The sequence below is a fragment of the Sorghum bicolor genome, chromosome 8, assembly GCF_000003195.3.
Source record: "Sorghum bicolor cultivar BTx623 chromosome 8, Sorghum_bicolor_NCBIv3, whole genome shotgun sequence".
Taxonomy (NCBI): domain Eukaryota; kingdom Viridiplantae; phylum Streptophyta; class Magnoliopsida; order Poales; family Poaceae; genus Sorghum; species Sorghum bicolor.
Genome location: NC_012877.2, coordinates 20,337,615 through 20,364,254, shown reverse-complemented (window position 1 = coordinate 20,364,254; position 26,640 = coordinate 20,337,615). Strand labels below are relative to the sequence as shown.

At 48.3% G+C, this 26,640-nt stretch overlaps 2 protein-coding genes across 2 annotated transcripts; one reads left to right on the top strand and one right to left on the bottom strand.

Annotated features, from left to right (window-relative positions):
- On the top strand, window positions 6,224-11,009 carry LOC8155421 (WEB family protein At5g55860). The gene is made up of 3 exons (XM_002489236.2): window positions 6,224-6,473; window positions 7,485-7,692; window positions 9,010-11,009. Exons 2-3 carry the CDS (start codon window positions 7,510-7,512, stop codon window positions 10,780-10,782), a joined length of 1,956 nt encoding a protein of 651 aa, XP_002489281.1. The 5' UTR covers window positions 6,224-6,473; window positions 7,485-7,509; the 3' UTR covers window positions 10,783-11,009.
- LOC8155346 (probable solanesyl-diphosphate synthase 3, chloroplastic) lies at window positions 11,113-26,084 on the bottom strand. Its single transcript, XM_021466200.1, has 6 exons — window positions 25,603-26,084; window positions 25,382-25,506; window positions 13,195-13,322; window positions 12,975-13,078; window positions 12,231-12,358; window positions 11,113-12,144 (listed from the first exon to the last, which is right to left on the bottom strand). Exons 1-6 carry the CDS (start codon window positions 26,036-26,038, stop codon window positions 11,596-11,598), a joined length of 1,470 nt encoding a protein of 489 aa, XP_021321875.1. The 5' UTR covers window positions 26,039-26,084; the 3' UTR covers window positions 11,113-11,595.

Genomic DNA, 26,640 nt, shown 5'->3' with positions numbered 1-26,640 from the left:
TGCGGGGAGTCAATGGCGTAAGACCGAGGTGTCAGGTTAGAGTCCTGACCCTGGCAGATTGGCGGTCCCTGGGGGTGCGGCGCCGTACGGACCCGCGAATTGGTCCGGAGTTGTGCTAAAGGTGATCCGAGCTGCCGTCATGAAGTACGCTTGGGTGAGTGTTAGGAATACCCCTCCAGCTGGATAGGAATCGATTCGAATCGCCGTCTCTCCCGGATAGTGAGAACTTGACTTGGGCAGCGGCAACGTAGAATTCACTAAATGAACTTAATGGTTATGATGAGAATGATGATAGCTATGTGATAATCCGGATATGGTTATTATTGTAATGCTTAAAGACTCAAGTGTATGCTTAGAGCAGGTGCTAATCTAGTGGATAGTTGCTAAGTAATGAACTTGCTGCTGAAATCTGATAAATGAATTACTTATAACAAAGGCTTTTATGCAAAAAGTGAGTCAAACCAGTCCACAAAGATCAGCCTTGCATACTCCTTGGTGTCACTTTATTTCTGGTTTATGACGGGTAAGTCTAGCTGAGTACATTCTCATACTCAGAGTTTTATTTACCCTTGTTGCAGATGATGTCGTTTACCACGGCTACTGTGCTAAGTGTCATCACCCGGCTGCGGATGATGAGTAGATCATGGGCATGATCACCTCCTTTAACTTCAGTTGTGCTTTTGTTGGGACTTGACCATGGAACTGGCATGTATTATAAACTGAGTTGGTGTTGCTTCAAAACTACTTTGTTTCCGCTACCGCTATGGTTTGTAATAACCTCTTTAAACTCTGATGTGATGTAAAACTATGTTCTGTGATGAATGTTGTAATCTGTGATGGTGATGCTTGATCATGTACGATCTTGGTTGTATGTTGGTTGAATCGAGGTCTTTTGAGATTTCGTCGGACTACCGGGTTTATATGGGTTCAAGTCCATTGGCTTGACTGCCTCCGTGGTCGCTAATTCACTTGAATTCTTATAAATTGGACGGTTCTGTTACACAGATTATGGCCGATTTTGTGACTCAGCATTGTGGTATGGTGGACACTTTGGAAATTGTTCCTTGGACGCTCTTCTTTGATGGATCCACATGTGACCGAGGGGCAGGAATCGGCATAGTGCTAATTTCTCCTCGAGGAAAGAAGTATGAATTTTCTTTGTCGATTGTTGCCACGTCAACAAATAATCAGGCTGAATATCAAGCTCTGGTCAAAGGGTTGGAATTATTAAAGGAGGTTCATGCCGATGCTGTTGAGGTCTTCGGCGATTCCATGCTTGTTATTAATCAGTTGGCTAGAATTTATGAATGCTAAAGTGAGGTTTCGATAACCTATTATGAAAGGAGCATACAACTGTTAAGGGAATTCAAGCATTTCCGATTGGAGCATATTCCTCGATTGCATAATGAAGAAGCTAATCGGTTGGCTCAACATGCCTTGGAATACCAACCCATTTTGAATGTATCATCGGCAGACAATACCGATGATTGGAGAAAAGAAATTATTGATTATTTAAAAGATCCGTCTAAAAGGGTTGAGAGGCGTGTTAGGTTTCAAGCAACGAAATACGTGCTCCTTGAAGAAGAGTTGTATTATCAGACAGTAGATGAAGTTTTGCTCAAGTGTTTGGCTAATGATGAGGCTAGGAGTTTGATGGATGAGATCCATGAAGGAGTATGTGGAGCACATCAGTCGGCTTTTAAGATGAAATGGATGATTAGAAGAAACAGATATTATTGGCCGACTATACTTGAAGGTTCCTTTAAATACTTCAAAGGATGTCAAGGATGTCAGAAATTTGGCAACATTCAAAGGGCACCCGCATCGGCTATGAATCCCATCATCAAACCTTGGCCGTTTCGGGGCTGGGCTATTGATCTCATCGGACAGATTTATCCGCCGTCAAGCAAAGGGCATAAGTTTATTTTAGTTGCCACTGATTATTTTACTAAATGGGTTGAAGCTATTCTCTTGAAGAAAGTAACATCGGCCAACATGATTGATTTTGTGAAGGAGCATATTGTTTACCGATTTGGTATTCCTCAAACAATCACTACCGATCAAGGTACTATGTTCACGTCGGGGGAGTTTGATGAGTTTGCAATCGGTATGGGAATTAAAGTGTTGAATTCTTCTCCCTATTATGCTCAAGCTAATGGGCAAGCCGAAGCTTCTAACAAGGGGATTATTAAGCTTATCAAGCGAAAGATTGAAGAAAATCCTAGAAAATGGCACACATTGTTAAAAGAAGCTTTGTGGTCATATCGGATGGTATGCCATGGATCAACTAAAATTTCACCCTATCAGTTGGTGTATGGGCACGATGCGGTGTTGCCATGGGAAATTAAGACTGGATCTAGGCGGGTCTTTTTTTAAGATCAATTGACTGCCAATGACTATGCTACTTTGATGAAAGATGAGTTGGACGATTTGGCAGAGCATCGGTTGAGGGCTTTGATAAGTATAGAAGAAAATAAAAAGAGAGTTGCTAAATGGTATGATAAAAAAGTAAAAGCTAAGGAGTTTGTCGATGGAGATTTGGTATGGAAATTAATTCTACCGATTAGGACTAAAAGTTCAAAGTTTGGAAAATGGTCTCCTAATTGGGAAGGACCTTATCGGATAAATTGGTCTGCTCCTGGTAATGCTTATATTTTAGAAACTCTCGAAGGAGTTAAATTTCCCAGAGCGTTAAATGGAAAATATCTAAAGAAGTATTACCAAAGAATCTGGGTTGATGCATAGAAGTTTAAGTGCCGATGACACTCCTATCGGTTGGATGAAATGTATCTGAGATCGTACATAATGTTTTAAAAGTGCCAATAACAGTCCTATCGGCTAGAACGGAATGATCAAAAGTTTATAAGGGCAGAACGAGACAAGTCGCCGATGAAGAGCTTACAGATTTAGCAAAGCTTGAATAGTCGATATGGCGCGCAGACGGATCTGGTTGGCCTCTTCTATCTCTCGGGTGTCTTCATCGGCAGAACCCTCTATCGGTTTCAGCTTCTTCCTCATCTGCAGTGCTTTACGAGCCTAGGTGTTTTGTTCTTGCTAAAGAGTCTTGAGCATCTCAGGTAGTTGGCTTTCTTCTTGCTGAGCTTGGGTCAGGGCCTCTTCCACTTGTTTGAGCTCAGTTAGCAAAGCTTCCCTTCTTGCCGATAGGGTGGAGATCTTTTGCTTCAGTTCATCCCCTGAGGACTGTAGAATGTTGATGCTCTTATGTTTTTCATCGACAATGCACTTTACTTGCATTACTTCCTCTGAGAGTTGGGCGTAAGCGGCTCTATCGGCAAGGCGCTGGGTAGCTTTTTGGTATGGAGCTGGCGGCTCTCCAAGTGTCCCGCTTGAAACAAGACTTCTTCTGCATCGGCTGGGATCTGACCCCGAAGGGTCTTAAACAAAGCTTTGGCTGGATCAGAATCATCGACTAGTTGGGCGGTATCTTGATGCAGCAGAGCCAACAGGTCTTCCAGTTTAGCTTTGATTTCTGCCGATGAGATCCCCACTGCTTGAGAGGAGCTTGCTTCTTCACCCTCGTCGTCGGAGATGTCGATGGCAAAGGAGAATAAGCTGTCTAGAGAATTCTGTTCCTGAAAATGGAATAGAGATAAGTTATTTGATAATCAAGTGCTGATAATAAAGGGTGAAGATCAGAAACTTACTTGCTTCAGAGCAATCTCGCGCCTTTAATGAGGGGACGCGGCCGGTACTATAGGTTGATCGGCTGGAGTTGCTGATGGAACAATGTCAACTGAGAAATTACAAGAATAATTATAATTTGTAAAGATAAATCCATCGGTGATAATTCTATGGTCAGTACTTTACCTTGAGGGGGTGCGGTGCTTGTTTGTTCTGGAGGAACAACCGATGATACGATCCGATCAGCTGGATCGGCAGTCTTCTCAGGTACATCGGATGGTGCTTTTTGTGGCTGAGGTGCTGGTTGGGGAGGGGACGGTACTTGCTGTGTCTGGATTTCTGGTGAAGAAGGTGACAATTCTACATGGATCGGTGACGCTGGCTAAGGAGGAAGAGATGGTGGTGTCCTCTGCGCTTTGGCTGCGACTTGGTGCTCTTGGGGCCTTTTCTCTTGACTTGGTTAGGCTGGGGGGCATCGGCACTTGTTTGGGCACTTCTGGTCTTTGCCGATTTGCCAGTTTGCTGTTACAACAACCAAGATTTCATGAGCGAAAGTGTGAAAGAATATTGATGAAATCTTGTTAAAAGGTAAAAGTTACCGATGAAGTTCCTGTGGCAGTCGATGTACCCTGAAAAGATTATGTGAGTATGGGATAGAATCGGTAAAAGCAAAGGAAATTAGGGGTCTACCTTGAAAGCCTGCGCTAGAGTGGCAGCAGCAATTGATGGGGACGTTTTTGACCACTTGGTGGTTGTCTTCTTAAAACGCAAGTTTCGATGCATCAAAGCTGCTAGACTTGGTGCGTTGTGACCGATCAGGGAGATTGGACCTGATGGAAGGAGTTCGATCGGTCTTCCGCTCCTGCTGACTGTCGGTGCTAGGTTGTCGGCCTGTTAACATAAAAACAAGTAAGTTGCCGATAGAATCAGAAATGACAAAGGAACCAAGATATCGGTCGAAGACTTACAGTGTTATCGGGAACCTTATAGCTGGGATCGATCATGCCGCGGTATGTCAGAGCCACCGGAAAGATGGGTTTGGAGGATGTAGAATGACAAGGTGGAGGAAGAGTACCAAGGAAGGAAGTATTTATAGGGTAAAGTGAGCAGGGGCAATTCTGACTTATCTCTTTGCCGTATTTGTGAAATCCGAGGGTGTTCAGGTGGATATGGTAATTGTTCGCACAGTAATCAAGGGATTGTGCAGGTGATTTGATAAGCGGTCATGATTTTGGAGATATTTTACTGTACAAGATCTCCTGGTCAGTGCATCGGCAGTCTATTCTAACAGAGAAGTTGCCGATAAACGGATGTTTAGGTAGTTCGGTTTGAAAGGTTGAAGGATTCGAGGTATGTGCTAGAGATTCGGGCTGAGGTTGTTTGGATTTGGCAATTAATGACCGTCAGGAGGAAATAATTGCGAAAAGGGCATTATTATTGGAGAGAATTTCGGAGCATTAATGATTTTATACTCCAAAATTGGGGGCATGTGTTGACACCGTTTTTGGACACGTATCTTTGGGCACGTATCCAGGAGTTAATGAAATATAGATCGGCAGGCGAAAGAATGGTGACTGGTTATCAAAGGAGTTGCTAATGGGAGTTGATGCCGACGACTAAAGAGCAGAATGTGGCTAAGTCCAGGGATGGTGATTGATTTATGCCGATGACTGATACTGGTGGTTGCCGATGCCGATGGAAGGTGGTTGGCCGATTGCCGATGATAACACGAGGCGCAGGAATTGCTGATAGGATGGTGGTGGTGTGCCGATCGCCTATGGTAAATAGATTAATGTTTTCCATAGCTATTAGAGTTCGTTTTGTATACGGATTCTGTTCAATTTGAAATTAGAATCCTAGCTGTGTCCGATTGTAACTTTTGTGAATAGGGTATAAATGTAGATCCCGTGGCAATGTAAGAACAACACAATCAATCAAAAACAAGTCTTTACATCTATTTTAGTATCTACTTTTTCGACGACTTCGTCACCTTGCGTATTTTTCTTTTACTTACGAGTTCTTAGGAATTCTTCGAGTCAACCTCGACGAGTTCTCGATTTCCGCGTGAATACCTCTTGGCCGTGACATCCGGGCGCATCGCTGTTGTCGGGACCAAAGTATTCGAGTTACCACGTTTGTCGATTGTAAGGTCAAATCGGCTGGCACGCCTTAACATCAAACCAGGTATTAGGCCTTTGTGTTTGCAGATCTACTTTTGCACCAACAACACTGTAGCATTTTCGTTTGTATTTGATAATTGTTGTCTAACCATAGACTAAGTAGACTCTAAAGATTCGTCAAGCAAATTATAAGTAAACTGTATATTTAATTATTTATTTATCTATATTTAATATTTTATACATACGTTTAAAAATTCGATATTTATAAACTTTTAGAATTCTAGGTGTATACGGCTGTGATGAGATGTGGATGGTCGGTGTAATTTAAGAGGACGCACGCGCGGCATGCCGGGGGCCGCATCGCATCTCAGAAGATCGTGCCTCCCACCCCGCGCCGAACCGCCCGGTCCAACCGAACCGTGTTTCATCCAGTCATCCCCCGCTCGTGAGTCCTGAACCCACCCAAGTCCACGGCCCACCTCACCACAATTCCCCCTCCAGCTCCGCGAAACTTTTGCATCCCCACCACCACCACCGCACCTCTCCTTCACCCCGACGAACACGGCACGACGAGCTAGCCCCGCACCCCCACCCAGATTTAGCCTATCTCTCCCACCGCTGTGGCATTCCTCTTCCCCCACCCCATCCGTAGGCGCTCCGGTCGTCCCGCCGCCTCCTGGCCCTGCGTTTTGATTTCTTCGTTTGTGCTTGGTAAGAACGCCCTAAATTGCTGATTTTCCTCCTGTTTGGGTTTGTAGAACCGTCCCGTTGCTCTGAGGCCTAGAATCGGAATGTGTTTGTCTATGCTTTGACGCTCCGATCCGTCTGGTTTCTTTGTGGATTTGTTCGTTGCGTAGTGGGGCTATTGCAAATGGAAAGCTTGTTTTCTTTTGAGGGTGGTTCAGCTGAACACCCCCGCCACCACAATACGTACACCGCTCAGAGAGAGAGAGAGAGAGAGAGAGAGAGAGAGAGAGAGAGGTCATTGTTGTTGCCATAATATTGGACCAAAATGTCATGGGTGAAGCTCTACGCTGGTGGAATATTTAAGCCCTAGATGATTGGCGAGCTTGATGAGTCATACGAGATCAAATCATAGTTTTGGGCTGTGTTTAGTTCCTCAAGGGAAAAATTTCGCGACACTATAACACTTTCATTTGTTTTTGGTAATTGTTGTCCAACCATAGATTAACTAGACTCATCAAAAGATTCATGTCGTAAATTCCGACCAAATTGTACAATTAGTTTTTATTTTCGTCTATATTTAATACTCCATACATGCGTCTAAAGATTCGATGTGACGGGGAATCTTGAAAAATTTTGGGTTTTGGAGTGGAAGTAAACAAGGCCCTTGATAGACAAAGAAGCTTCTTGAATCTTTTTTCTAGGATTCCATGGGGGGTGGGTAAGAGCAGGAAGGTGTTGTGCTGCATGGAATCCAGGATTCAATGGTTTTCATAAAGATTTGAATGTTACTAACCCGTCATATTGGCGACAACCAATTCCTGGAATTTATGTCTGGAATAATCAAATAGGTGATTTTGAAGGTCGAGAAACCATATATTACATATTTTTTTCTTCATGAGTCATGACAGACTGGGCTGCCTAGTAGTTTTTTCACTCCATTTTTATCATGTTCGACTTCATTATTGACTTACTTCACACTCCAATGACTTCTCTATCATCATCTTTGTTTTAACTCAATTTATTTTCCTATTGCAGCTTGCATAAACTATTTTTTAAATAAATGAAGGCAAATATGGGCACAAAACCTCGTCCACCATCTGCTGATGTAGAAAAAGGAGAGATTGGCGAAATAGATACAAGGGCTCCTTTTGAATCTGTCAAAGCTGCAGTGAGTTTATTTGGTGAAGTCCGGTTTTCATCTGACAAATCAGCTGCAAGAAAGCCCAAGGCTCCACAAGCAGAGGTAATAAAACTTCTTTATTTATCAAAGTTGTCTGCCCCCCCCCCCCCCCCCCCCCTTTTTCTTCCCTTTTGTTTATCTCAATTTTAGGATCCGAGTGTGCCTTGACCTTTGGTTGGGATGGTTACTCAAAAGGAGAAAAATCCTGGAGATAGGACACACAAACAATTGCATTACGGGAAATAATATGACCATTGTGGGGCATCCCTTAAGAAAGATAAGACTAGAATTCATAAGAAACTATGTGCCCAGATATTTTCTCTTTTGTTTGCTACAGTCAATTTGTCAGACTTAAAAATTCCACGTTTGTGTTTTTTAATAAAACCTTTTGGAAGCTTTCTAGAAAATTTGAAGGATTATCCCCCCCCCCCCCTACCACACACACACACAACACACACAAAAAAAAACCCTGCAGAATCAAGCACCCTCACCTGGATTGGATAATGGCAGCTGTACCAATGTCCATGTAACATTGGGGGGCAGTAGTCCTCAAATCTAAATTGGCCTTTACCATCTTATTTTCTTTACATCCATTTGATATAAAGAGGCTTCTTTTAACAGACAAAATATTAATTTACACACTTTTTATGACCAAATAACACTGCCTTGCATCTCAGTAGTTTTGCAACAAACTTTTTACTTATTGTTTATATTATTTGTTTAATTGTCTTATATAAATGGGAGTGTTGCATGGTCTAAACAATAGTTGGATTCTTGGATCCATTACATTGCAACCACTAGTTCAATTGAGAAAAAAAAATGCTTTTAGATCAAGCTGGTTTAGTAATTTATTATTTTCATAGGTTCAGAATAGACAGTATGATGGAAAGGAATATGAATTAGAAATAGTTTTGAAGAAGTGTTATGCATACAGATAATTAACATTCCTTGAACAGAGAAGAATAAATGCCACATTACCCAGTGCTAGATTGTTGTCAAATTGGAGGATTACAATTTTCCAGCAAACCTCATTATCCTCTACCACAGTAGCTGATGTGGAACCTGCTGTTACAACTCAACTATTTTGCCTTCCGCCAATTACAACTCGTGGACCAACTCAACTGTCTTTGAAGTTGCCTTTTTAAGCTTATAGCTGGATAGCCCACTCATATTCTCTTACATATAAATCTCTGTGTTTAGGGAACATTTTTAATGACTTAATTGCTCCTTTGCTCCTTGAGTTCGTACCTATAATGATACATTGACATAGGTCACCTGTCATATCAACTTTAAGACTATCCATGTAACTTGAATGATTATGTGCCTGTTTCTCGATATATTCTTCTGATGCTTTGCAATTTTTGGAATTGTGTTTACCAGAGGGTTTTAGCGAAGGAGACAGAGCTGCACTTGGCCCAGAAAGAGTTGAATAAATACAAGGAACAACTGAGTAATGCCGAGACAACGAGAGTACAGGCTCTCTCTGAGCTAGAGAAAGCTAAAAAAACTGTTGAGGAGCTAACTACCAAGCTAGATGTGATTAACAAGTCGAAACAGTTGGCCATTCAGGCAACAGAGGATGCAAAGACTCGAACCAAGCAGCTTGAAGGTGGCAGCACAAATGAAGGTCTAGGAACAGATGGTCCTCTGAAGCAGGAACTGGAAAGTGCAAGGGAGCAGTATGCTGTCGCTTTGGCAGACCTTGATGCAGCAAAACAGGAGCTTAGAAAGCTCAAGAAGGATTTTGAAACATCTTTGGATATGAGGTTGTCTGCTGCCCAGCAGGAAGAGGAATCACTGCATACAACTGAAGCCAACAAAGAAAAAGCTAACCAACTTCGTAGTGAGATCGCTGAAATTCAAGAATCGCTTATGCATGTTAAGGCAGCTACGGTGCAAGCACACGAAGAAGAGGCACAAATCCTTGCTGAGAAGGATGTTGCTAGGACCACATATAAACAAGCTTTGGAAGAAACACAGAAGAAATTGTCGTCTTTGAGGAGTGATTTTGATCCTGCTGCTTATGATAGTCTGAAAGAAAAACTAGAACAAACCAATTCTGAGATTGCATCTATGCAAAAAAAGATAGAAGATGCTCGGGCTCGGGATTTGGAGTCTGTTGCTGTTGTCAGCACAGAGTTGGATGATGCTAAGGAAATGTTGCAAAAAGTAGCAGAGGAAGAAAGTTCTCTTCGAAGTTTGGTGGAATCACTGAAGGTGGAATTGGAAGCTGTAAAACAGGAGCACAATCAGCTCAAAGAGAAGGATACAGAAACTGAATCCATTGTTGGAGATTTACATGTCAAGCTTCAGAAATGTAAATCTGAGCTGGAGGCTGCTGTGGCTGCTGAATCAAAAGCTACGTCAGCTTCTGATGACCTGATGCTGGCCCTTCAGCAACTGTCCTCAGAGTCAAAGAATGCCCTGCAAGAAGCTGAGATGATGCAGAAGAGTGCAGCAGAGCTAAGAGAGGAAGCCGAAAAAGCTCGGGTTGAACTAGCAGAAGCCGAACAAAAGTTGCAACTGGCTTTAAAGGAAGCAGAAGAGGCTAAAGCTGCTGAAGCAAGGGCCCTTGATGAGATCAAGCAACTCTCTGACAGAGCAAGTGCTGCTAGAGCCTCAACTTCAGAGTCTGGAGCAAATATCACAATTTCAAAAGAGGAGTTTGAATCTCTAAGCCGAAAGGTTGAGGAGTCAGAGAAGTTGAGTGAGATGAAAGTTGCTGCTGCTATGGCTCAAGTGGAAGCCATCAGAGCCAGTGAGAACGAGGCAATCAAGAAACTAGAAGCTGCACGCAAGGAAATGGAGGAAATGGAATTGGCAACAGAAGAGGCCCTAAAGAGGGCAGAGATGGCTGAGGCAGCCAAAAAGGCTGTAGAAGGTGAGCTTAAGAGATGGCGTGAGAAGGAGCAGAAGAAAACTGCAGAGGCTCATCCTTTGGCAGGGGCAGAAGAACTTGGAAGTGCATCTCCCTCTGTACCTCAGACTTCTGCTGGGAAAGCTTCTGAGAAGAACGACGGGCATCAAAGGAACAGCAGAACGCTACTTAGGAGGAGCTTCATGCTGCCAAACATCACGAGCATGTTCCATAAGAAGAAAAGCCATCCTGGCAGCAGTTCTCCCTCGTACCTTCCTGGGGAAAAATCTGTGTAATCTATCCTAAGCTCTTGTTTGGGAATTGAAATTTCCAAACTAAACGCATGCTTTGATGCTATAATCTGTATAAATCCGTGTACTTCCTTGCGCCTTGCAGTAAATTTCTGACATAATTTTAAATTTGCTTGTACCCCTATTTTTCGGCACTACTTCCGATGAGTGCATTGTACCTCTGTGATCCACTGTTATACTTCCGCAACAGTGTCTTAGTCATCTTCTTGCAAGCTTCCAGAATAGTGGAAGCAACACGCTTGCTGCCAATTGCATTCATGAACTATGATCTCCACATGGTACAATTATGCTTGTGTTCGCTGGAGAGGCCCCTTGTTTATGTCGAAGTATGTTCCAATTACTCATCAGCCAACATGTTTATAGAAAAATACACCCCAGTGATCTAGAGTACACAGCTATTATGCGAGTGTCAGCCTGTTAGGTTCCCATACAAGTATAGCACTTAATTTGTTGCGCAGATAGCAAAAATAAAAGAATGCTAGGATACAGTAAGCTCCTTATATTTACAAGAGCTGCAAAAGTAGAATACTCAGATGCAGGCTCAACGCGTAAGAGTATGCAGCTAGGTCCTTGCTTTCTGATGATCCTGCATAAATCATCTCATATAATCAACAAGATAACTCTGGCCTGCTTCACAGGAGTTCCCCAGAATAGTATGAAATAGATCAATTTCTCCTAGTACTTTCTTTGAAACCGTATCTTCCGAGAAGGGGCTGAAAAGATGGGTTTTGGAGTTACACCAATACCATACTGGAGGCCTGTATCTAGTGGACTGGTACAGGAATCAACTGAATCCATCTATTCAATCCTTTCAAGGTTATATTTTACCATACTCTCAAGGGTACTTCTGAAATCACTTCTCGGAAGGCACTGCAGGTTTTGGATAGCCATGTCACCCTTCTCTCTCGCAAGTTCATGTGCCCTCCTTATTCCACCGCTCCTGTGAACAAGCTCTATCGCAGCAGCTAATGAATCAGTCTCACTGAACTCGGAATCGATGATCTCTCTTAGCTCTGGTTCATCTTGCAAAGCAAAGATGACTGGAGCTGTCAGGTTTCCCTTCGCCAGGTCACTTCCTGCTGGTTTGCCAAGTTGCTCAGCTGATTGGGTAAAGTCCAGGATGTCATCAACTACCTGGAAGGACAGCCCAAGATTCCTGCCATATTCATACATTTGTTCACAAATACTGGTGCTGACGCCACTGAATATGGCGGCTGACCTTGTGCTTGCTGCGATCAGAGATGCAGTTTTGTAGTAGCTCTTGAGAAGGTAATCATCAAGAGTGATGTCACAGTCAAAAAGAGTGGATGCTTGTTTTATCTCACCACTTGCGAAGTCCTTGATGACCTGTTAGAGCAAAGTATCATTTCTGTTAAGAAAATCAAGTACTGTCTTAAACAGGAAATGAAAGCATTGCTCAAGTCCTTGATCACCTGACTGATCAGCTTTATAACTTCAATGTTTTCTAGGTTTGCAAGAAACCAAGAAGATTGTGCAAACATAAAATCACCAGCAAGTACAGCCACCCGTGTACCATATAGCTGATGAATAGTTTCCTTTCCTGAAAAACAGTCAACTACATATTAGGCTATATTGGTCAACTGAATAATGAGCCCTTCTATTCTGATGAGCATGATAGTGTAACACTGAAAATAAATATTAGGCTGCCAATGTGGTGGTGAGGCTGTTTGTTCTCTTGTCCACCTAGGTTCACGACCTAGGGCTGACTGCAGTTCATGTCTCTCTTAAGTTGATGCAAAAATTCCTTGCTGATAGTGTAACACTGAAAATAAATATTAGGCTGCCAATGTGGTGGTGAGGCTGTTTGTTCTCTTGTCCCCCTAGGTTCACGACCTAGGGCTGACTGCAGTTCATGTCTCTCTTAAGTTGATGCAAAAATTCCTTGCTAATTTTCAAACAAAAGGTAAATGATAACATGAAGACTGCAACTTTGTATGATGATTTCTGTCTGATTAAAATCATGTGTGAGAAAATGTAGTTACAGTATAGCTCCCAAAAGAAATAATGATTCCCCAGTTAATCCATGCCTCTAACATTGGAAGTATTTGGAATGAAAAGAATCAGCAGGGGCAAATGCATCTATAAAATGAAAAGAAAAGAAATAACTGTTTTATTCACAATATTTGTGATTTATTTGAAAACAACATATAATCTACCTCTTCGCATCCCACTATCATCTATGACATCATCATGTATTAAACTTGCGGTGTGAATCATCTCTATAATCTCTGCCAATCGTTGGTGTTCTGTACTTAGCTCCCTGTATTCCAAAAATATAAATTTTTTTATGTAAGTATTCCAAAAATATAGTCTCAGACAATAATTTCAAAACATTCCCTTCAAAATGGTAATGTTGAAATAACAAAGAGAACTTACGACAAACCAGCTAACTCAGCAGTTGCTCTAGACACCAGAAAAACTAATGCTGGTCTTAATCTCTTTCCACCGGCACCAAAAATTTGTTCAGCCGCAGAAACCAGAACAGGATTTTCTGCACCAACAAGCTATTTAAGTTATGTTAGCTGTTATTGTGGTAGGTATGCACAATTTTTACAAGGTCTTAGCTTATACAGATAGCAACTCAGTGCAAGAAGTTAGGGTGAAAAACTGTCAACAAGAACCAGCTAAAAGCCATCACTCTAACCACCCAACATCATCAAAATATCGGGCCAATGTTGGTCCCTGGGATCCCTGCACAGGTACCCTCACCCACTATGGCTAGAGGTAGAAGAAGCGGTTGAGCTAAAGCACACACACACAGCACAAGCACCAGCGCTGGCCAGAGCTCTGCTCTTTGTTTGTCGCATCTAATTACACTAGTACACCTACTACAATGTCCTTTAGGACATGGCTGAAGTCAGCCTCAACAACTAAGACATGGCTGAGCTAAGCCACTACTACCTAGAGTACAACTTAGTACAAGTCATGGCCTATTGCTATACTTGAACAGGGCAAAGGACAGCAATGAGCTGACCAAAAGTGCCAACTCTGCTGCAGGGAAAGAGAGAGAGATCAGCAGCAGATTATGTCTTACAATTCTTCCCCTAATCCTGAGCCTTGACCTCATCCATGCAAATCATCTTCCTCAGCTCCATGAACGGCAGGCGCCCAAGTGACTTGGTGAGGATGTCAGTGAGTTGTCTGCCAGTCTCAATGAACTCAATGACGATCTGCCCTCCATTGACGCAGACCCGGAGAAAGTGGAACTTGATGTCGATGTGCTTGCTCCGGTTGTGGAGGATAGGGTTCTTTGCGAGAGAGATGGCGGGCTGATTGTCCACCATCAGAGCTGGCGGGTGAGCTTCCTCCCCGATCAGCTCGGCCAGCAGCCGGCGCAGCCAGCACGCCGCCGTGGCCGCTGCGACATACTCCGCCTCATATGTCGATAGCGCCACGATCTTTTGCTTTAGCGACTGCCAAGCAATGGGGGCTGCTCCAAGGAAGACGAGCATGCCAGAGGTGCTCCGTCGACCGTCAATGTCACCCACCATGTCTGCATTGCTGAAGACAGTGAGCCCTGGCTCACCTTCCTCTGTTTTGGGGGGTGCCTCAGTGCCTCACTAAAGACCATGAGGCGCAGCCCACCCTTGCAGCCGTGCTTGGGGAAGACGATCGCTTGATCGAACGTCCCCTTGATGTAGCACAACAGCCTCTTTACCGCCATCCAGTGCTCTTCGTGCGGGTCCTCCATGAATCAGCTGACGTACGCGACTGCGAACCCAATGTCTGACCGAGTGTGCGTGAGGTAGCACAGCCCACCGACGATGCTCCAGTAGCGCATTGCGTCCACCTTCGCCACGGTGCTGTGCTTGGACAGCTTCAGCCGCTCCTCCATCGGAGTCATCGGAGGCTTGCAGTCTGCCATGGCACCGTGCTCTAGCACCTTCTCCGCATAGGCACGCTGGCCCAGGGAGATGCTCTGTTTCCCCTGTTTCACCTTGATGCCGAGGTAGTAGGAGAGCACGTCAAGATCGCTCATCTTGAAACGAGCCACCGTCTCGCGCTTGAATCTGTCGATGTCCTCAACACATGCTTCGATGATGATCAAATCGTCCACGTACATGCCACTGACGAGCTCATCCTTCCCCGTCGCCGCGTGTACAGTGCGTGCTTCGTGGAGCAACGGGTGAACCTGAGCTTGCCCAAGGTGGTGTCGAGCTTGGCGTTACATGTCCACGAGGCCTGCCGGAGCCCGTAAAGCGCCTTGTGCTCTGCGCCCTTGACAGCAAAACTCGGAGCTTGCTTAAGAAGACCGTCTCTGCAAGCTCACTGTTGAGGAATGCCGACTTGACATCGAGGTGGTGGACACGCCAATCCTTGGTTGCTGCCATGGCCAACAACAAGTGGATGGACTCCGTGCGCGTCACCAGAGCAAAGACCTCGAAGTCAATGCCTTTGCGCTAGACAAAGCCACAGGCGACGAGCCAAGCCTTGTACTGGAAAATGGCGCCACGCTCATCCCGCTTCACCTTGTGGACCCACTTCAGCCAAATCAGTTGGCAACCCGACTCCTAGGTCTCGTTATCTCAATGGCCTTCATCTCCTCCAACATCGCCTGGCGCCAATTGGCATCTCGTTTGGCCACCGCGAACATCGGCGACTCCAAAGCACTGACAAGGAGAGACTTTGGTTTGTCGAGCAGCCAACATGCCAAGCCTGGAGCCCCTGCATCACCAACAATGTTATCCATGCGGCAGAATCGAACCTCCTCGCCGTCATCGAAGGTGTCCACGAACTCGTTATGTCAGAGGGTGGAGTTGCAAATTCCAGTGGTGTCCCCTGAGCTGCCATCGTAGGGGACTGTGGTGGAGGTGAGTGCGCTGCTGCTGGTGGAGACTGCTCGCCCGCGCCCACCATGGTCAGACTTGGCGGCTCCTCCTGGGCCAGCTCAGCTGCTGGACCTGGCCCATCCACAGCTTGCTCCTTAGCGCCACCACCTCCTTGGATCACCAAGTACTTGATGATGAAGGTGCCACTGACTCCACCAGCTTTCCCAACGCCTTGCACCTCCCAATCCCAAACAGCCATCTCATCAAACATTACATCCCTAGAGACCACCACCTTGCCTCCCTTGGGATCACAGAGCTGATAGACCTTGCTGCCCTCCTTGTAGCCTAAAAGCACCATGGGTGTGCTCTTGTCCTCCAACTTGCTGAGATGGGGCTTCGTGTTCTTCACATGGCCCACAGCCAAATGTCCTGAGGAAGGAAACATTCGGCTTGCATCCATGCCAAGCTTCGGAAGGCGTCTTGCCCTTCAGGGCCTTGGTAGGCGCGCGGTTGAGGATGAAAACCACCGTGGTCACCGCCTTGCCTGAGAACTCCAACAGCATCTTCTTAGTCTTCATCGACCTCACTATGCTGACCACCGTCTAGTTGCGCCTCTCCACCACGCCATTCTGCTGCGCATATACGGCGCGGTGTGGTGGCGTACCACACCTTGGTTCACGCAGTACGCGGCGAACTCCATCGATTTGAACTCACCGTCGCGATCCGTCCTCAGCACACACAGCTTCTTCTCCCACTCTACTTTTGCCCATGCCTTGAACCTCTTACCACCTCCGCCGCCTCGCTTTTGCTCATCAAGAGCTGCAGCCACATGAACTGGTTGCAATCATCCACAAGATGAAATACTTGCCGCCTCCATGTGTCGCCAGCATGCTTGGACCGCAGAGGTCACCACTAACCCGCTCGAGGGCCTCCACGGCGCGCTACATCACCATCTTCGGGAACAATGAGCTCCTCTACTTCCCGGCCAGGTAGTTGTTGCACAGCTCGCCTGCGTGCTTGATGTGAGGGAGCCCCCGGACTTCTCCAGCCTGCCGAGGGCGTCGAAGATGAGATGGCCATAGCGGGCGTGCCACATCCACGGCTCCTGCATGCGCTGCGCCGCCAAGCAGACAGGCTTCTCCACCTTCAGGTCGAGTAGGTACAGCCAATTCCGGGATCTCTTCACCTTGGCAAGAAGCCGCTGCTCCCAGTCCTTGATCCTAAGGACGCCGTCCTTGATTAGCAATTCGCTGCCGCGCGCATCTAGCTAGCTAATGCTGATGATGCTTGAACGTAGCTGCAAGATGTAGTAGACATCCATTAGCGTGTGGTGCTCACCGTTCTGGCACCGGAAGATGAGGTGTCGCGCCCTCAGATCACCACCCTTGAGCCATCACCGAACTTCACCATGTCGGTCACATTGCCATCGAGCTTGGTGAAGGCAGACTTGGAACCCGTCATGTGGTTGTCGGCGCCAGTGTCTAGGTACCACCTCAGCTCCTGCTCCCCGCCCGCACGTCCGAGGTGGACATGGGCGCGCGGCTTGTGAAGGTTGACAGTCGAAGCCTTCCCCTGCTCCACCTCTACCACCTCCTCTGCTTTCTCCTTCACCTCGATGTCAGGCAGTGCGCAGAACATCACCACCATGAGTGTGGCCTCATCATCATCATCCGCCTGGACCAAATGTGCCTCAGCCTTCTTCTCCATTTGGGCAGCCCACTCCTCTGTCAGCAATGGCTTGCCGGTGTCCATCGTTGCCATCACCTGCTCCATGCGCTCGTCCACCGCCCGCAAATGCTCGGTCGCATCCTCAATGGTGAGGGTGGACAGGTCCAACATCGTATCTATTGTGAGAGCGATCTGGACATACTTGGCTAGCACGGAGTGGAGGTACTTGGAGATTGCGTCCTCTATGCCGATGGTGATGTCATGGCTCGCTAACTTGCGGATGAGCGACGACAAGCAGAAGGAATCACCGTCCATAAACTTGAGGTTGGCGTACTCCTGCTTCAGCAGGTGGGCCATCACCTTCTTTGCGCGGTCGGAGCCGACACGCATCACCGCAATGGCCTCCCATGCCACAACAGTTTTCTTCACCCCCAACGGCTCCCTGTACTCCGTAGGAACGACAGCGAGGATGGCCTCCATCGCTAACATGTCGTCTTCTTTGTTGTCGGTGCCTTTGTCGATGGTGTTCCAGAGCCGTCGGGCTCTGAGCTTGACCTTCATGGTCACCACCCACTCGCGATAGTTGGTGCGAGTCAGCTGCAGCCAACCGGTGTTGCTAACCTCCCGCATTGTGCACACAATTACTGCCTGTCGAGGCTGGCCAATCCTAGCAGCACCGCTGCTGTCAGCTGCTGTATGGCTCTGATACCACTTGTTGGTCCTTGGGATCCCTGCACCTCCTTGCACAGGTAAGCAATTAGCTTACCAGCAGACCCACACCCTCACTCACTATTGCTAGAGGTAATAGAAGGGGTTGAGCTCAAGCGCGCACACACACCCCCCACAAGCACCAACGCTTTTGTGGCAGCTGAATTGCCCTTTTGCATTGCCTTGTGGTAGTATATATATAAGCAAATAGTACCTTCTAAGGTACACTAGTACACCTACTACAATGTCCTTTAGAACATGGCTGAAGTCAGCCTCAACAACTAAGGCATGGCTGAGCTAAGCCACTACTACCTAGAGTATAACCTGGTACAAGTCATGGCCTATTGCCATACTTGAACAGGGCAAAGGACAGCAATGAGTTGACCAAAAGTGCCAACTCTCTGTAGGGAAAGAGAGAGAGATCAGCAGCAGATTATGTCTTACAGCCAATGCATGAAGAAATATAGGACAGTTTTAAAAGGGATGCACCATTAAGCTAAGCAGTTCTCTCGGTCTCATTAGTCATTTAGATTATGGACACCCATGCACTGTAAAGTAAAGTCCTGGACAATAAGTGCAGAATGGTGCAAAGCACACATTGTATACATCGTTTTGGATAACAAGTGCAAATGGTGCAAAGCACACTTGCCAAAACTAAGGCAATCTAGGGTGAAGCAACTAGTAATAGAATGGAAGTCTACACTGGTTTGTAAAGTGATTTGTGGGCAAAAACATGGTCACATAATTGCATACCAATTTAATGAATTACGAGCACTAACCAATATTATCAAAGTGAGTACTTGATAACAGGCCCCAATTTAACTATCAGCCTTTTAACAATGCACTTAAACAGAAAGAGACTACTTAGTTTTCTTCGAAAAGATGGTGAAGGCTTTATTAGAAGAAGAGGATGGGCCCAGAATATAAGGGAAACCAGGTACAAAAAACGTATAACTAGGGATACAAACCACGAACAATTTGGATACCAAACCACACAACTGGGTGGTACACAAGCCATCCCCGCACAACCTTCTGTCCTCTGACTGTACAACTAGGCGTACACAAATTCGGTCAAAAGACCAAAACAACTAGGCCAGGAATCCAATTGCCCGACAACACAACTTGCCAAGGAGAGCATCATAGAATGGGATTTGGCCCTAGGCAAGAGGGGTGACTGCCTAGGATCCATGCCACTGAAAGGCCCATGTGTTTGTATGTCCTGCATATGAGCCAATGTAGGCATAAGCCAGGATTTGTAGGCCCAAAGACCAAAACACAATAGTCAGCCTGGGATGGGAAAAGTCATGGAGTCACGTGGAGTCGTCGGCCTCTTCCAGCAACTCTGCACCATGCTCACACTCGCTGGTTCTTTAGGTGATCATGACTTTGCGCTTCACCTGGATGAACCGCTAATGGCGCCACGGTGGTCAGGCGGTCAATGCCCCTGCAACTTCAAGAAATCAAGGTACATGTGTCGATGGACTGGATTGGATTGTCTATGCCATCGGCTATGCCTTTACTGTTGGCATGAACTAATAGCAAGTCTGAATCTGAACTGCCTGAGGGCAGCTTGGCCAGAGGCCACTTGGATTGTATTGAAATGCAACAAGAACTCACACAGATACAAGGGAGAGGGGGCTGCTGCATATATAGCCTAGAGGGCAGACAGCACCCCAACATGTCCCTGACAGCTTCTAACTACCTAAAGCAAAACTGTCTAACAGCAACTTGGTTCACAAGGCACCATGTTCAGCTTGGTTGCCAAGGAATCTATTAGGTAAAGTACAACACAATTACAGTAAAGTAAATGGTAACTAGGCTAACAGTAGGCTAACCCTGTCAATTCTCCCCCTTAGCGTTGTGTGCCTTGGGGTTGATCTGCCTCAAGCCAATTCTTCCCCTCATCTCGTGGAATCTTGCCTTGCCTAGAGACTTGGTCAGAATATCAGCGAGCTGATCAGTAGTGCACACATGCTCAGCCTTGATAGTTCCATCTTCCAGACAGCTCCTGAGGAAATGGTATTTGATCCTGATGTGCTTGCTCTTCTCATCGAAGACTGGATTCTTGGCCAGAGCAAGTGCAGACTTGCTGTCTATCTTCAGTTCCACCACCTCGACATTTCTGTCAAGGAGCTCAGCTAGCAGCCTTGACAGCCACAGGGCTTGAGTAGCAGCAGTGGAGGCAGCGATGTACTCAGCTTCACAGCTGGAGACTGCCACCACCTTCTGCTTGATGGAGTGCCAGCTGACCAAGCAGTTGCCAAGGAAGAAGAGTACTCCACTCGTGCTCTGGCTCGTGTCAACGTCGCCGGCGAGGTCGCTGTCAGTGTAGCCAATGAAGCAGGCGCTCCCAGGAGCCTTGGTGAAATGTAGGCCGAAGTCGAGCGTGCCGGCGATGTAGCGCAAGATACGCTTGACTGCAGCTTGATGTTCCACCGTGGGCCACTCCATGAATCGACTGACATAGCCGATTGCGAATGCCGGCTCAGGGCGGGTGTGCACCAGGTAGCGCAGGCTTCCAATGAGATGCCGATAGTGCGTTGGATCGACTTCAGCAGCAGTGTTGTTCCTGCTGAGTCGAAGCCGTTCTTCCATCGGAGTGTGGGCTGGATTGCAGCCATCCATACCCCCAAGCTCCAAGATCCTCTTGGCGTAGTGGGTTTGCCGAAGTGAGATCCCGGTGGCGTCCTGGTGCACTTCAACACCCAGATAGAAGCTAAGGAGGCCAAGATCACTGATGTCGAAGGTCTGCTTCATCTGTGCCTTGAATGCCTCCACCTCTTCATCTCCGGTGCCGGTGATGATCAAATCATCGACGTAGATGCCGACAAGCAGGACAGTGCGCCCACAACCCCGCCTGTACATTGCCGCTTCATGGGCGCTCTGCTGGAAACCCATCTTCTTGAGTGTCGCATTCAGCTTCGCGTTCCACGCGCGCGGGGCTTGCCGCATGCCATAGAGAGCCTTGCAAAGCTTGTAGACCTTTTCTTCTCCGGCGACGGCGTAGCCCGGCGGCTGCTGCACGTACACCTCTTCCTTGAGGTCGCCGTTAAGGAAGGCCCATTTGACATCCATATGATGGACGCCCCACCCTTCTTGAGCCGCCAGCGCGAGAAGGACCCAGACGGACTCCATCCGCGCTACTGGAGCGAAGGTGTCATCGTAGTCGATCCCTTCTTGCTGGACGAAACCCCGTGCCACCAGCCTTGCCTTTTGCTTGATCACCGCACCCAGCTCGTTCTTCTTGAGCTTGTAGACCCACTTCAGGAGATGGGGCGATGCCCAGGCGGGAGATGCACCAGCTCCCAGGTGCGATTCTGCTCCACTAACTTGAGCTCTTGCTCCATTGCTGCTCGCCAGGCTGGATCTTCCTTGGCCTCAACGTAGCTGGTCGGCTCTCCGACGTGAGTCAGGTGGAGCTCGGCGAAAAGGTGCGAATGAGGCTCCGGTGTGGATGCGTCACCGAGGATGTTGCCCACCGTGCGGTATCGCAGTGGCTCATCATCATCGTGGTAGGTGTCGAGGCGGTCATCATCATCCTCGAGCGGAGTGGCGAACTCCACGCGGTCACCGTCCTCAGCTGCAGCCGATGGAGTTGCTGGTGACGCAAAGGAAGCAGGGGCCGGCGATGGTGGCGCAGGGGAAGTGTGGCGGCACCAATGGTGATGGCGACGATGTCCGAGCAGAGGGCCCGATTGGGGTGGCCTCACTCTGCTCGAACTCCCCCGACTGGACTTGCCGGTGAGGAAGCAGCCGGTGCCCCTTCTTGATCTCCAGGCATCCAGAACTCGATGGTGAACTCACTTCCTGCTGCTGCTAAGCTTCCTGCGCCTAGGGTGGACCAATCCCAGCCGCGACCTTCATCAAACACCACATCACGGCTTACCTTGACCCGCTACGTGGCCGGACCAAGGATCCGGTAGGCCTTCGCCCCTTCTGCATAGCCGATGAAGATGCCTGGCTTGCCGTGATCATCGAGCTTGCGCAGCTGGCCCAAGTCCTTGACATAGGCGACGCAGCCGAAGACCTTGAGGTGGCTCACAGACGGTGCACGCTCGTGCCAGGCCTCGTACAGAGTCTTGCCTAGCAAGCTCTTGGCCGGCGGTCGGTTGAGCAGATGCACCGCCATCACGACCGCTTCTCCCCAGTACTTGGCCGACATCCTCCTCTGCTTCAGCAGCGCGCGGGCAGTGGCGACCACAGTCTGATTGCGGCGCTCGACCACACCGTTCTGTTGTGGCGAATGAGGTGCACTGAAGTGGCGTCGAACACCTTCACCGATGCAGTAGTCCGCGAACTCGGCGACGGTGAACTCCCCGCCGTTGTCGGTGCGCAGAACCTTCAGCGCGTGGCCGCTCTCCTTCTCTGCTTCCGCCTTGTGCAGCTTCACGGCATCAGCAGCAGCGTCCTTGGTGGGCAGGAGGGCGACCCACATGTAGCGCGAGGCGTCATCAACCATCAGGAGGAAGTACCGGCGCCCGCAAGGGGGTCGTTGGCGTCACCGGGCCGCACAGGTCGGCATGGACCAGCTCCAATGGATCCTCAGCGTAGTACTGCGCCTGCTGCGGGAACGGCTGCCGACGCTGTTTGGTGACGACGCAGGTGTCGCAGACCTGCTCTGCGTGCTTGATGATGGGGAGGCCGCGCGCCATGGAGTGCTGGCCGAGCTGGTGCAGCGCTTCGAAGTTGAGGTGGCCACGCACAGACGTGTGGAGGTCGGAGAACAGCTCGCGACGGCCGGTCAGATGGTGGGTGGCGCCGCTGTCGAGGTACCAGCCGTTGAGCATGTCTTTGCCGCCATTGTTGAGGAACGTGCGTGCTCTGGGCTCGTTGATGTCGATGTCGACCTTGGAGCAAAAGCCATAGCGATCTGCATCCAGCTCGAGGAGCCGTGGGCGCTTAAGAGAGCCGCTTCACCATCATCGACCTGCGCGACGTGCGTTGCTCCGCCACGGTCACGTCGAGGCTCGGGGTAGTCCTTTGCCCAGTGGCCGAGGCGGCGATAGTTGAGGTAGAGGTCGTCGCGGTTGGCTTTGTGGTCACCGCCGACGCCTCCTCCCTTGGTGGTTTTCCCCTTCTGCTTCTTCCCGCCACACGGCCGTCGACGCGCTTCGCCACTGGAGGAAGTAGAGCCACTCGTGCCACCCGCGTCCTTCTTCTTTTGGGTGTGCCAGCCACTGCTCCTCTGTGAGCATGAGCTTGCCGCCGACAGACACGGGCTCGTGCGCAGGCTCGTCGTCGAGGTCGTCCACCGTCATCAACCTCCTAATGACCTCCTCGATGGTGAGGTCCTGGAAGTCGAGCAGCGTCTCGATGGCGATCTTGAGCTGGGCGTACTTCTTGGGCATGGCTCGAAGAAGCTTCTCCACCGTTCGCTCCTCGTCGAGGTTTCTCTCGCCGTGGAGGATCATCTGCTGCTTCAACGTGGCGAGGCGGAGGGCGAAGTCCTCGATCTGCTCCCTCGGACGAAAGGAGGTTTTCCCACTCCTTGCGCCGCCGCTGCAGCGTGGCTCGGCGGACGTGGTCGACGCCGATGCATGCCGCGGCGATGGAGTCCCACGCCTCCTTGGCGGAGAGCTTGTCCGCGAGCGACACCTGCATCTCCTGCGGAACACTTGTGATGATGGCCTCCAGCGTGCGCCGATCGTCGTGGTACAGGAGGTCGCCATACTCGACGGCGTCCCAGAGTTGGCGAGCCTGCATGTTGAGCCGCATGAGCGTGCTCCACTCATGGTAGTTCGACTTCGTCAGCATCAGCCATGGAGTCCCCGCGCCGCCATCCTTGTACATCGTCTAGACCACTGGAGATCCGCGACGGCCTCCGCGACGGGTTCCCGCGGCGGCATCCTTGTACATCCTTGTCTCTCTGGGCTTCGTGACGGGTTCCCGCGACGCGGATCAGGGCTCCTCCGCCCGTGCGCGTGCGGCTCCCGGTCCATTTCCGCGCGGAGAGCCGTGGCCGTGGCGGCCGTCTCCTGAGCTGCTGCTGCTGCTACCTGCCGCACCGCCTGCGCTGCCTGCGCGGCTGGCGCCTGGCGCGATCGGCCCCTAGGTTCACCACGGCGCCAGCCTCTGGGTAGGCGTCCACGGTGACGCCGGCGGCGGCTGCAGCTGCTGCTGCTGCTCTGGCTCTCTGGCTTGAGGTAGACATGGCCCCTAGGCTCTCTCACCCTGGCTCTAGATACCAATTGTTGGCATGAACTAACTGCAAGTCTAAATCTGAACTGCCTGAGGGCAGCTTGGCCAGAGGCCGCTTGGATTGTATTGAAATGCAACAAGAACTCACACAGATACAAGAGAGGGGGCTGCTGCATATGTAGCCTAGAGGGCAGACAGCACCCCAACATGTCCGCTTCTAACTACCTAAAGCAAAACTGTCTAACACCAACTTGGATCACAAGGCACCATGTTCAGCTTAGTTGCCAAGGAACCTATTAGATGAAGTAAAACACAATTACAGTAAAGTAAACGGTAACTAGGCTAACACTAGGCTAACCCTGTCATTTGCATGATTTCTGAATTCCAATAATCCGATTCGATTTTATCTGAATTAAGCCATCTTGTATGTTCCTGTTGCTTGTGTCTCCAGGGTTGGTCGTTTGGATTTAGTAATAGTGGAGTATTGTGCTGCCATCGTGACCTCATACATTATTATCATTAGTAAGTCCCTCAATCCATATCCATTGTTTGTTAACTATCTGTTTAGCATGTTAGAAAGTTAGCTTGTTACTGTTAGGGTTCTAAATTAGTACTCCATCCCAAATTATAAATCATTCCGGGAATATTGGAGAGTCAAAGCATCTCAAGTTTGACCAAATTTATATGATAAAATAATAAATTATGATACCATTTAAGTATCATTAGGTTCTCCATTAATTATATTTTCATAGTATATCCACTTGATCTCATAAATCTTTATAATTCTTTCTATAATTTTGGTCAAACTTAAAATGCTTTGACTCTCCAAGATTCTTAGAATGCCTTATAATTTGCGATGGAGGGAGTAATTCTGAGTACTTATTACTTTCATATTTTTGGTGTTAGAATGTTGCCTAACAAGCATTTGCCGGGTTCGAAGAAAAGGGAAAAAGACAAATAACTGAAGCATTGTTTCTTATTTAAGGTAATCATAATAGTTATGTTCTTTTAGCTTTTTCTGTTAAGTGTCAACTTTGTCTTTTATATAAACTAAATATATGTTGCAAGTTAACTATTACTAATACTATGATACAGTATATTTTATTTATCATATTACAGATGAAAAAACTATCTAGCGTAAGGACTCATAGTGTCATGTTGGCACAAGGGTCATCAAAATTGCTGCTATCACAGGAATACGTCTCTTTCCGAAGCATTTCGGAGTAAAAACAGAGCAAAAAGTTGCGGCACTTTAGAAGGCGAGAGAGCAAAACGCTCACCGATTTTAGATTGTTGTTTAGTTTCAGCAAGTCGTCCGAAACAACCTCCAAAAGCGAGGACACCGAAGTACGGTCGGGGACGGTCGTCGCATTAGGCGCCGCCGGTACGTCGATCGCAGCAAGACCTGCACAGATGTGTAGCCAGACTCAGCACGAGTTCAGCGGTACCAGTGCAAACGACGCAGCATAGTTTAGCAACAGAAAGTCAACAAAAGGCGGACCTGGCTGGCTTGGTGAGACCACGAAGCAAACACCTGGCGTGCGCCTCCTCGATGCCGCCCTGCAGGCGCTCTGCGCGCGCGCGCCGCGCTGGAAGCACCCGAGGCGGAGCTGCTGCGGCAGCGGAGGCGAGTGCGACTGGGCCGCGGCCGTGGCGGTGGCGGTGGCGCGGCGGGAGATGTGGCAGGAAGAGGCGAGGGAGGACGACGGCGCCGCCATGCTCATGCTCCTCGGGTCGGGTGGCGGTGGTGGCAGCGTGCGCGGCCCAGGCGTCTTGCAGTTTTTGTGAGTGCGGTGAGCCGGTGACACGCGACGCGGCAGGCGACCACAGGCAGGCGCCAGGCGGGTGGCGAAGGCGGGAGTGGCCCGTGCCTTGCTGCGTGGGCGAGTTGGCGGCCGCGGCTTTCTATCGTCCGCTCGCGCCTTATCGCCGCCCATGGCCCATGGCACCGTGGATTCGGCCACGTCGGTGCAAACGCTGCTTGGGTGGACGCCGAGTTTGAAACTACTGTACACGGCAACAGCGGAAATTTCTATTTCCGGCCGCCGGAAAGGCCGAAGGGGCAAGGTGGACGCAGTAGAATCCCACGGGATTGTTACCCACGCACTGCGGGTATAAAAAAGAAATATAAATATAATTTTACTGTAGTCTATCGATTCATCTACAAATTGGCTACTGGAATTTTTTTTTTCTCGTAAAAAAAGTTTTAGTAGCCAATTTCTGAAGAGGAATAGAGAAGGTCACGTGAGAGAATAATTGCTAGCAGTATGCATGTATGGTTATGTATAGGTAGTTGTATCCACTACTGAAACCATTTATGAGTGGACACTTAATTGCATGCAGCAGCAGTAGAAGTGGATGATAACGTGGCGTAAGGATATGCAAGAGAATTAGCTTATTGGAGTTTGTCTTTATAGGATATATAGATGTTAGGACAAAAATTTCGATAGCAATAGCTAGGGAAAAGGAAACTCAACCCTCGGGTGTTAGGGCCTTGTTTAGTTCCTAGAGGAAAAACTGTAGCACTTTCGTTTGTTTG